Source organism: Melanerpes formicivorus, unplaced genomic scaffold (assembly GCF_026170545.1).
Source record: "Melanerpes formicivorus ecotype bairdi unplaced genomic scaffold, bMelFor1.0.p_v2 SCAF_2, whole genome shotgun sequence".
Taxonomy (NCBI): domain Eukaryota; kingdom Metazoa; phylum Chordata; class Aves; order Piciformes; family Picidae; genus Melanerpes; species Melanerpes formicivorus.
Window position 1 is genome coordinate 16,299,587 of NW_027142354.1, and position 12,141 is coordinate 16,311,727.

General features: G+C 38.2%; 1 protein-coding gene across 1 annotated transcript in view; it reads left to right on the forward strand.

Moving 5' to 3' along the window:
- SYNE1 (spectrin repeat containing nuclear envelope protein 1) overlaps positions 1 to 12,141 on the forward strand; it is a 317,978-nt gene that overhangs the window by 55,693 nt on the left and 250,144 nt on the right. The window contains exons 4-7 of the mRNA XM_068151740.1: positions 3,650 to 3,745; positions 5,618 to 5,701; positions 11,237 to 11,257; positions 11,550 to 11,642. Coding sequence (XP_068007841.1) covers positions 3,650 to 3,745; positions 5,618 to 5,701; positions 11,237 to 11,257; positions 11,550 to 11,642 — 294 coding nt within the window. The remainder of the gene's footprint in view (positions 1 to 3,649; positions 3,746 to 5,617; positions 5,702 to 11,236; positions 11,258 to 11,549; positions 11,643 to 12,141) is intronic.

Genomic DNA, 12,141 nt, shown 5'->3' on the forward strand with positions numbered 1-12,141 from the left:
CCATCAATCCAGAATTATTGTGCTGAATTTAATTCAATATGTACAGGCTTCAAAATTAACAGTGACTTCACTTCAAATTTGCTCTCTATTTCTTAGTTCTCTTGGAAAACTTTGTTTTTCTTTCATTTATGAAGGAAGTTTAGTAGTTGCCATTTTTACTAATCTAATAAAATTATTAATGGGAAAAATAAGTAGGAAGAAAGAAGAAAACACCTAAAACTGTAATGAAAGTATCTATAACTCCAATGCCATGGCTATCTGGAGAAATTTTCCATCATGAATCACAGTATCACAGTATCACAGTATAACTAAGATTGGAAGAGACCTCAAGGATCATCGAGTCCAACCTATCAACACAGACCTCATGACTAGACCATGGCACCAAGTGCCACGTCCAATCTCCTCTTGAACACCTCCAGGGACGGTGACTCCACCACCTCCCTGGGCAGCCCATTCCAATGATGAACGACTCGCTCGGTGAAGAACTTTCTCCTCACCTTGAGTCTAAACCTCCCCTGGCACAGCTTGAGACTGTGTCCCCTTGTTCTAGTGCTGGTTGCCTGGGAGAAGAGACCAACCCCTTCCTGGCTACAACCACCTTTGAGGTAGTTGTAGAGGGCAATGAGGTCACCCCTGAGCCTCCTCTTCTCCAGGCTAAACAATCCCAGCTCCCTCAGCCTCTCCTCATAGGGCTTGTGTTCCAGGCCTCTCACCAGAATGAGTGAGTATATCTTGAAAGTACTAGTGAGTAACTGTATGAAACCTCAAAACCATTATAAAGTATATTAGAAATAACAATTTTGTCAATCTGTATAATTATATTAGAAGAGGTTCATGAAGGAGACCTTGTAACACAGCTGCATTACCTGCTTTCCATTCCTGTTTTATTGGTGTTAAGGTACATGGTGTGTGCTGCTAAACACTTTCAGTGTTTACATTTTTGGAGCTTTCCAGCAACAAAAAGTACGTTTCAGCCTGCTGGTTTACGGACAGATGTTGTGATTCTCACACTTTAGAGCAGCAGGTCTTACTAACTTTGGTATAAGTAATTTGATGGTTTCTTTACTGCTTTTCCTCTTATTCAATGCTTTCTCATACTTTCCCTAGATTTTCCCAAAAGGTACTTGACTCATGTCAAAAGGGAAGAACTATAGGTATTAGTTTGAGTGTTGTCTTCAGGAATACTTTCACTGCCTTAACTGATTACCATGCCTCAGTTAGGGTGCAAGTCTAGTTTTTATAACTTCTGTGAGTGTGAAGTGACCAGTGAAGGGTGGATAAGATCAAGAGCTTGAAATGAGCAATCAGAGGTTTTATCTATAGTGTGAAGGTATACAGTGTGGAAACCAGAAGTACTATGCACATTCTGTTTGCATGTGAAGTATGGATAACTTTTTTACTTCATGTTGGGATGAGGCAAATTCTGGCCTGCCCCCTGATTTCAGCAAACCGCTCAAGCTGGAAAGGAGCTGTGTTGTGCTCAAACAGATCATCTGACAGGCAGGTTATGGGTACCAGGATTACAGGACACTGTAAATTGCACTTTTCAGCTTTCCCTCTGTAAGATCCTGACTCACTTCATTACTGTAGTGTAAACTGGCTGGGAGTTGGGGTTGTTCAGCCTGAAGCAAGTGCTGTGGAGACCCTATAGAAACCTTTCAGTATTTGAAGGGAGCCTACAGTGTAGCAGGAGAGGGAATTTTTACCAGGGTATGTAGTGGTAGAATGGGAGTTAATGTCTTCAAGCTGTAAGAAGATAGATTTATATTAGACATGAGAAAGAAATTCTTCCCCATGAGAGTGGTGAGACACTGGAACAAGCTGCCCAGAGAAGTTGTGGATGATTCAACCCTGGAAGTGTTCAGAGGCAGGTTCAATGGAGCCCTGAGCAGGCTGGTCTAGTAGGAGGTGATCTCTCTTCTTCCCCTGGCAGAAAATTTGACCAAGATGATCTTTAAGGTCCCTTCCAACCCAATCCATTGTATGATTCTAAAATTCTATGAATTTCACAACACAAATCTCACTACTAGGGCATTATATAGCTGGTGAGATTTCTTTAGGCCTTCACATCTTGTTGGATTAGGATGGCAGCTGCTGTTATCTTCTTGTCTGAATTATTTTAGCACAAAATTCTTCATTACTATATCCTGTGATAATACTGATAAAACCAAAGCTGCTCTGACTTCAAACAGGAAATGAAAACACAGAAGGTGAGAAAAAATTACCTGCATTTATGTCAATTGCCTGTGATGCAAGACAGTGACCTGTTACTCCATTGATTTCTGTGGTGTTAAGGAAGAAAATGATCCATTATCTATTGCATTGCTAGGAAATAAAAAAGAACTATGATTAGATATACCCCCATACTGAGTTGTAATGCTGTTTTATTTTATATACATGAAAAACAACAGACTCTTTTTATTGTTGTGGCTATTAGAACACATTGAATCTCAGATGAAGTCTACTTTCAGCACAGGAGTTAATTTTCCACTTTACACCAAAATTGCTTCTCATTAAACATTAGATCATCCATGCTGAACAATGAAAGTAGGATGTTTTGAGTTTGAGAACTAGAAACCTTTGTTTTCTCCTGATTTGCAATGGCATTTTTACTTTTTTCAGAGCAGTGTTTCATTTGTTAGGTTTATCTTTTCAAATCTATGTTTCTATGAAACAGAAGTAATAGCTGATCAACTTGTACAAATGTTTTTCAGAAATATTCCACAGTAAATTGCTAAACCTAAAGTAATTTCAAGAATTTTGTAGTCTGTCATTGTAGTGAATTATCAGGCATGAATGTCATATAGTATATTACATAGCAGGTATATGAATGCTGACAGAATTGTGGAAGCCAGAGAGTGTTTATTTAATTTATTTTAGCTACAGCAATTTTAAACTTTTGTTCCTGAGAGACATTTTGTGATTGTTAAAGCACTGACCAGCTGAGAGCTGCCATAGTTCCAGAAACTGGAGTCTATTTAAGAAAACAGGGTTTAATGATGTAACTTCATTATTCAAAATTCATAAAACATCACCTATTTACATATTTTTCAGAGTTATCATTGTGTTTCCAAATGTAAAGACACACGCTAAGCAGTTTGTCTTAAGTAGCAGCTGACAGTGCTAGCAACACTGGAAGACTACAGGGCCTGGAGAAGGGAAGAGAAAATACAACTTAGTGTAACAACAGTCAGCTGTGAGAAGGTAGCAGTACCATTCAACCAGCTATGCTGCTTTAGGGATCTTTCCTTTGCACAGCTCTTGGGGTGCTCAGATTGAGAGAGTGAAACTTCCATGATGTGCTTAACACTAGGAAAAATATGCCGATAGATTGAAATGAGACTGTAATTGTGTGCCCTTAAGTTATGTGTATCTTATAGGCAGTAGATGTGCTGCTTTGCTTGGTTTTGGAAGCAAGAAGTTTTGCCATTGTATCATTAGTGGCAGAAAGCATCTAGTTTTACAGTTCTGTGTCAGAAATGTAAACAATATGGTGGCAAAGCAATGGCTGAATGGTACATTGATATTGAACATTATAAAACATAATGAAAGGGACCGGCTGTGCTTTGTGCATCTCTTTGAAAGGAAGGGAGGCAGGATGTAATATTCTTGAGCCTTTATAATACCTGAAATCTGCTCCCTTTTTCAGCGCAATCCTCCCATACTGGTGAATGATCTGTTTGAAGATATCAAAGATGGGGTAATGCTGATTGCCCTTTTGGAGGTTCTTTCAGGGCAGAAGCTGGTAAGAACTTCCTTCCTTCTGTATATACAACATAGCTGCATACTTTCTTGAGGATATAATTTCCTAACATGTTTCTGTGTTTGAATATTTTAAAATGTGGTGTGCTACGCAGCAAACAAAGTTTATTCACAGAGTAGGCTGCCTGGTTTAAAAAAACCAAACAACCAAACCCCCCAAAAAATGGCCAAACAAAAGATTATTAGAGACTGACATTCTTAGGTTTCTGCATTTTTCTATTAGTTTTGTCTTAAAAGTTCATTAAAATTGCTTATTTGTCTTGGTCTTTACAATTTATCTCGGTGTTGCTATTATGACCCAAAAAAATGGTCTAAACAGCATGTTATTTGTATACAGCTTGAAGAAATAATGACAGGCTTGTTACATTTATGACTCTGGAATAAAAAATAAAGGTGGGGAAAAAAAAAGTGAGCTCCTAAAATTTCACAGGGGGCCTTATATCAGTTTAGCCACAGTGTTGCTGTAAAGAACTTTAACTGATGACAAAAGGCTTTTTCACAGCCAAATTGTTATATACACAGGCCACGTGTACATGGCAAATAAACTGTCTCTCGGCCACCAGGGTAGTTTTGTGCATGTGATTTGGGAGAAAAACAAACAGATTTTAGGCCAGGGACTCTCACTTTTTTTTTCAAGACAGTTGGCAGATCAAGTGGCAGCATCTGAAGGAGCAGAGCAACAGTCTGCTGTTTGGCTTGCTCTAGGGTTCAGATGTAACCCTTCCCTCACATGCAGGCAGTTTCAAATGCCACACTTTGGCCTCTTTTTCATATTTCAAGTCTGTTTTGTTTGTAGCTGATAACCTATGTTAGGTAGCAATTCAGACTGCAAGACTGATTTAACTGTAAGCTGAGGGAAAAAAGCTCCGCTTTCGAGTGAGTTTCTTGTCTGTTTCTGTTCATCTAAGACAGAAAGTCTCCCTCTTGTGGCAAAGCAGAAATAGTAGATCAGGGAAAGAATAATGACAGCACCTGTTACAATGAAGGTCACTGGATTGTATCCTGCCTATATTAATTAGTGAAAGACAAGTGATATTACAGAACCAGAATTATGTCTAGTTAATTTAGGTTATGCACACCCAAGTATGATATTCTGCAGTAACTGCAAGAGGAATTTCAGAATCTCTCATAGGCCTTTGTTAAATACATTTGTAACTTTGTGACCACACATTTAAATGATAGTAGATGTATATTTGCACTACAGTATAGGATTAAGTGAGGCATTTAATTCCACTGAAGAGTATTAGAAGCCTCAGATATGTTCTTGATGTAATTCAAAGAATTCTGTCTTTTTTAGTCTCCATGTCTGAAGTTCAACAAAATTCATTGTTCAGTGAGGACTTGTGAAAGTTTGGGTTCCTTATAACCAATAAGATACTAGAAAGAATAGATAAAAACCCTCTAGGTAAAATTTCTTCACTGCAGACTGATTTTTTTTAAAATAACACCATTTTGACTTCTCTTTTTCAGGAAAAATATTCTATTGAGAGAGCATTGCCTTCTCTCAAATACATATATTTGTGTGTGTGTATAAAAATAATAGTAGTTTATTTTACATAAGGAAAGTAGTCCTCTAATGTGATGAAGTTTATGGGCTGAAGCTGACATCCTGCATCCTGTGGTTATTAAGGCATAACTTTTTATAATAATACAAATGCCACATTTGCTTCCCCTATATCTGCCAGTCCTTCCTGTTGGTATATGCAGAGATACAATTTGACTGTACCAAGGGACATTTTCACATGTAAATCAGACTGTGGTATGTACATAGGCATTTCTGATAAACTGGAACTTCATTTTTTGCACCAAATAGGTAGAAGTCTGATGGGAGTTTACATTGTTCTTTCTCTTTAAGCCTTGTGAGCAGGGTCGTCATCTGAAGAGAATTCACTGGGTTGCCAACATTGGCACAGCTCTTAAGTTTCTGGAAGGGAGACGGGTAGGTTTGGTAACTCCAAGTCCTCAATTTTCCTTGCTTTCCTTGTTTTCCTTCCTTTGTCTCTCTTTCCCTCCTTTCACTCTTTTATGCCTTTTCCTTTCTCCCTTTTATGCCTCTTTCTTTCTCCCTTTTATGCCTCTTTCTTTCTCCCTTTTATGCCTCTTTCTTTCTCCCTTTTATGCCTCTTTCTTTCTTCCTTTTATCTCTTTCTTTCTTTGTATGATTTGTATCCACCTACCTGTTCTTATTCTTCAATAGTTGAGCTACGCATGCAGTCTTCACTTTCTACACAACGCCTAAAATGTGCGTTAAAGTACAATTTACAAGATGTTATACTAATATATAGCCATATATAGGGCAAAATTTTTCTTCTTTTTTTTTTTTTTTCCAGACTCACTTTTCATGATCTGTTCCCTTTTTAGTATTGGGTTTTTTTTCCCCTCAATGTACTCTTCAACTCCCTGTTCTCTCTATTTTCCTGTTGCTGTTCTTGGCAAATAATTTTCAGCTCCTTAGAGGCATTCTTTTATAATTAAAAGAATAGCTTTATGGTCTACTTCTACCTTCTTTCCTGCCTATTTCTCTTTATATTGTAGTGACTTTATTCTTCTAATTTCTGTATGTTAGTTCTATTTTTCTCAATGCAGATGTAACACCTGATGAATTTTATGTCTCCATGCCATACACCAGGAATTGTTGGCTTTTGGCATTCTTTCTCTCTTTAACCATATGGCATCTTGACCTAATTACATTTTCATTACATGAGAAATAATCTTAGCAGATGTCTGTACAAAGAATATGTAAGAGAATTTTTTAAATGGAAAAATGTATAACCAAAGCAAAGACAAGTATCTTCTTGGAGCCAAATTCAGCTTCAGCTTACAATTTTGCTACCTTATATAGCATAGTTTGTTAACACAAGGCATATCATATGCAGCCTGAGAGTGGAGACTTTGATATAAAGAGAGGTGCTTTCTGGTGAGACCTTTATAGCCTAAAACAAGGCTGTGGTGAATTAAAAAAACCCATGCATCCCTACTCTGCATGTCACAATGTACTGGGAGACCTGCACTTTCAACGACCCAGCTGAGATCCCAGAAATAAAATAGCAGTGCAGCTAGGTAATTGACCCTGCCAGAAATGGATCACCATGTTTTGACTCCTGATATCTGAGCATTTTTTTTTTTCTGGACTTCTTTAGTTATTTTTATGTGTACTTTGTATGAGTATGCAAGACTTTTTTCTAGAGGGAGTTGGAAATATGCAATGTGTCAGGTAGGCTGGTATACATAACCAGGTAGTTTCTAGGTTGAATCCAGCCTGAAGGGTGTATCTATCTAGTCTGTCATCCCTTTCCTCCCAGAGGAGGTGGAGAAGCAGTTCAGACAAGAAATGTCTTTTCAACAGCGGAGTGCAGTCCTAGCCTGTACCCAAAGGTGAGCAAATGGAGACTAGTGGCTGCATGCAATATGTTGGGGAGTGCTGACAGGGTCTCTTTCCTCCATGGGCTCTCCTAGAAGTAAAGTTCATTACACAATTAATCATCTTCCTATTATCACTGCTCAAAGAGACTTCTGCAAATAACCCCGTTGTACTGCAAAATGCAGCTGACAATTAGCAAATGTCATTCTGAACCAAACTGTTTTTTTTCATGGTTCTGGAAAGTTTATTTTGTAGTTTTAGGTCCATTTTAGTGGAGTTTAAACCAAAAGCAGCACAATAAGTAGACGTCCTAGTTTTTCTGGGTCTGAATCACAGGCCAGCCATGGGCTGCAGGCCATTAGCAGGTCTGAGTCATCAAGGACAGTTGACGTGAGTTTGCTCACAGGTGTATCTCATACTATGTCCATCTCACCCGGTATGAAGGAGGAATTTTGTTGAGGAGCCCCCAGCTAAAGCTCTTCCTTGAGCTCTTCCTCATCTTGTTTCTCTTCCTGATAAGAACAACTGTCTTTCTGTATATCTTTTTGCTGCACTTTTGCTGTGCTGAGTATAACTTTATTCATCTTTTACTGACATTAGAATAGAATACATTGATATTAATTTGACTGTTATCTTAAATCCATTTCCATTTCAGTCTGGATTTTCACTTCTGTTGATGATTCCCTTTCTCTGCTGAAGAGGGGTCATGTCATGACTGTGGTGGGTTGAAATTACCCCCCAACATAAAATTGCCAGACTAGCTCAGATGGAAGCAAATGAAGCTGTATTTACAAGCAAAACTACAATCTAGAAATGAAGTACAATTAATATGTACAAAACATACAATATTTACATATACGTACAATTTATAAGCAACACAAGAACATCCCTGGACGAACCAGGGGGCTACTAATACCATCCCCCTCCCTGCTCCCTTCCCTACGCCCTGTACATGGGACAAGAGAAAGAGCAGAGTTGCTGTTAGTTACTTAACCACAACAAGAACTCATTCAAGGTCAGCAAAGCCAGCAGGAGCCAGAAGTTAATATCTGCCAGATCAAGAAAACCAAAAAGAAAGTTAGTTTACAGATCTAACTTTCATGGGATTATTTAGAACTGATCATTATTTTCCTTTTTACATCCAATGGTGATTTATTTACATTCTACTACTTTCTGTTCAAAATCTGTGGAAAATTTTCTAGGCACAGCCTGAAACTACCACAATCCAACCCTTCTAAATAGTTCCATTGTTTGCTAATGCTATCCATTTAATCTAAAACAATATCTACAGTAATGAGCAGTAAAGTTCATATCTTCAGTCTGTCTTCTATTCTGGCTATCTCAGATGTAGATGATTCAAAAGTTCAAAAATGAGGAATTAAGAAAACAGTTTGTCTCTTTGTAGATGAGATGAAGAAAAGGACAAGGTCTCTCAGGTGACTCAGTGTTCATGCTAGTGTACTGTACTCATGGATCTTCTTTTGGGTGCGATGTGGTACCTGGAGCAGAAACTCCTTACAGCTTGTATTATACATGCTGAATTTAAACTCTTTCAGCTAAAGTTAGATTTCTTTGTGGAATACACTGAATATCACCATTCTTTTGCATTACCCAGTAAGTCTGACCAGGACCTTTGGCAGAAACCACCTCTCCTGAAGGAGAAAATACCCAAACAGTTTTCCCTAAGAGATTCTTTCCTCTAATAACAGGAACTTTATCACCTTCTACCTTTTGTAATAAATCTAACTAGACTAGACTAGACTAGACTAGACTAGACTAGACTAGACTAGACTAGACTAGAATAGAATAGAATAGAATAGAATAGAATAGAATAGAATAGAATAGAATAGAATTAACCATGTTGGAAAAGACCTTCAGGATCATTGAGTCCACCATCTAATCAACTAAACCAATGCAACAAGCACCACATCCAGTCTCTTCTTAAACACCTCCAGTGATGGTGACTCCACCACCTCCCTGGGCAGCCCATTCCAAGGGCAAATCACTCTTTCTAGGAAGAACTTCTTCCTAACATCCATCCTAAACCTCCCCTGGTGCAGCTTGAGACTGCATCCCCTTGTTCTGGTGCTGGTTGCCTGGGAGAAGAGACCCACCCCCACCTGTCTACAGCCTCCCTTCAGGTAGAGGTAGAGAGCAATAAGGTCTCCTCTGAGCCTCCTCTTCTCCAGACTAGGCAACCCCAGCTCCCTCAGCCTCTCCTCATAGGGCTTGTGCTCCAAACCTCTCACCAGCTTTGTTGCTGGTCCTCTGGACACGCTGTGCAGGTCCAGCTTGATTTACTGAACCTCTGCTATTTACCAACCAGGTTGCTTGTGCTAGATGTTTCTCCAAAGTTTTTCAAAGATCCACTCCCCATGGCTTTAAGCGTGATCTTCAGCAAACTGTTGCAGTATTCAATCTTTCCTGCAGCTGGTGCATAGTAGGGAATGTGGAATATCCACGCGGTGCTGTACTCTTTGGCCCAGTTTTTCACAAGATTTTTTTTGAACTGAGTTCCATTGTCTGACTCAATTCTCTTTGGAGGTCAGTGTCTCCACAGAATTTGTCTTTCCAGACCAAGAATGGTGTTATGTGCAGTTATGAGGAGCTGGATAAGTTTCCAACCATCCAGTGCTTGCCTCTACCATAGTCAGCACATATTGTTTGCCACATTGAATGATGTAATCAATCTGGCAGGCTTCATCATACTTCTACCTGGACCATCTCTCACCATACCACAAGGGCTTGATTCGCTTTGCCTGCTTAATAGCAGCACAAATGTCACAGTCATGGATGATTTGCATGATAGCGTCCATGGAAATGTCCATGGATCTGTCACGAGCCCACTGGTAGGTTGCATCTCTACTTTGATGTCCTGATGAATCATGAGCCCACCGAGCTAAGAACAGTTCACCTCTGTGTTTCCAGTCAAGATCAAGATCAGAGTTTGCATCTACTTGAGAAACCTTTGCAGCTGAATCTTCCTGATGGTTGTAGTGGTGTTCCTCAGTAGCTTTACTGTTAGTTATGTGAATGTCAATGTCTCACTTTCACTGGAATTTCCTTATTGCGAGCAGCAATGTCTTGACACAGATCAGAAGCCCAAATAGGCTTTCCTTTCCACTGCCAACCATTCTTTTTCAAGTCCTTTAGCCAACCCCACAGAGTGTTGGCTACCATCCATGAATCGGTGTAGAGAGAAACCTTTGGCTTTCTCTCATGTTCAGCTATGTTGAGAGCTTGCTGGACAGCTTTTACCTCTGTATATTGGCTGGACTCACCTTCTCCATCTTTTTTGCCTCTGCAAAAGGACTGAACACTGCAGGCTATTCCTGTCACCTTGTTGGAAACAAGCAAAGATGGAAACAGAAATTTTTTCCACACATTAAGTGTCCATGAGCAAGTTTGCAGTGGATGAACTTTTAGCAGCCTTTCATATTTATACCATGACAGATGGCATGTTGTTTGTTTTGCTGAGGAAATTGGTATCAATGTATTTGCTAATTTTTGGTTAAGACTGTTTTATTCCATTTGCTTATTATCTGCCAGTTCATTTTTTTAAACTATGTAATCTTTATCCCCTCCTTTACCGCCTTATATCTTAGGAGTTTATTTTAGATTGATATTTTATTCAGATGATAGATGAGCATTTGTGAGTTAAAACTTATGGAATCTCTTCCTGTTTTTGCTGAAAAGCTTCATGTGGCCTTGGACAACTCATTTTTTCCAACTTTTATTTTAAAAGATTTGTATTGCAAGGAGGTTGTAGTCAGTGGCAGTAAAATCCTTACAATAAAAGGCTCTCTGCTGGACAGCAGTGTTATTCTTTTTACCTCTTATCTGTTTTCTATGTTTTCTCCTCCCTTTTCCTTTTCTTGTTTATTCTTAAACCGAGTTTTCTCTTTCCATTCTAAATGTGTTAGAACTATAGCAAGAAACCCCTGCATACTTTGAACTCTCTTACAGAACACTTTATTTGATTTCTTTATTAATTGTTATAAGATGTGCCAAAAGTGTGCTTTCATTGCATTATGAAATGAAATTGATGCATTTACCTAACAATAATTTAAAACTTACTTTTATATCATTTTTTCCCTTTGCTTTTCATGCTAGTCTGTATACAGAGGATCTCCGGTTTGTACAATTGTTCTATGTAATTTTTATTCTTTTTCACTTGAAATTAAGTTCTTTTTTTTTTTTTTTACCTATGAATAGCATACAATGGTCTTAAAAATCTCTCAATATCCTAGCTATACTTGTCTAAAAAGTTAAATGAGACCATTCACTGGTTTGTTATCTTTTAAAAATGAAGAAACTTGTTATTTAATTGCAGAAATGCATTAAAAATATAAATTCTATTTTGAATGTCTTTCATAATTTTTGTCTTGTGTGTGATAAAACACTTTTTTTTTTCTTTACTATGTAGATTAAGCTTGTCAACATAAACTCAACTGATATCGCTGATGGCAGACCCTCTATTGTGCTTGGCTTGGTGTGGACCATAATTTTGTATTTTCAGGTACTAATTTTTTTTTTTTAATACTTGCTCAAATAATAGTTCAGATCTTTGTTTCATATTAACTGGCATAGCTAAGTCACTTTGTAATTATCTGCAGATCCAATCCTGAATAAAGCAACAGTTACTGGTAGGGGTGCTTCACAGTGGGTAAAATTAGATTGCAATAAATTGATCTGGAATAGATTGAATGGAGTTCCTTCATCATTGGAACACATTATTCTACTTTCTGTGAAAAATACAACAAAGCAACAAAAAGAGTAGAATTGTGGACTGTTCTTACAAGTGGCTTTAGTAATTGTGTAATATGCCTAATTCCAGTGTGCTTAATGTCAGAGAGTAATTATTAAATAAACCCCAACATGTAAACACACTGATTTCTCTGGTAGATGCGGATATTTGCAAGGACAGAATTTAGCTGTGAATGATGTAGATTGAGGGTGGTTTGAATTTGCAGAGGAGACATCATTTGCATTCTGTCAAAGTTAGGTGGGAGGAAAAA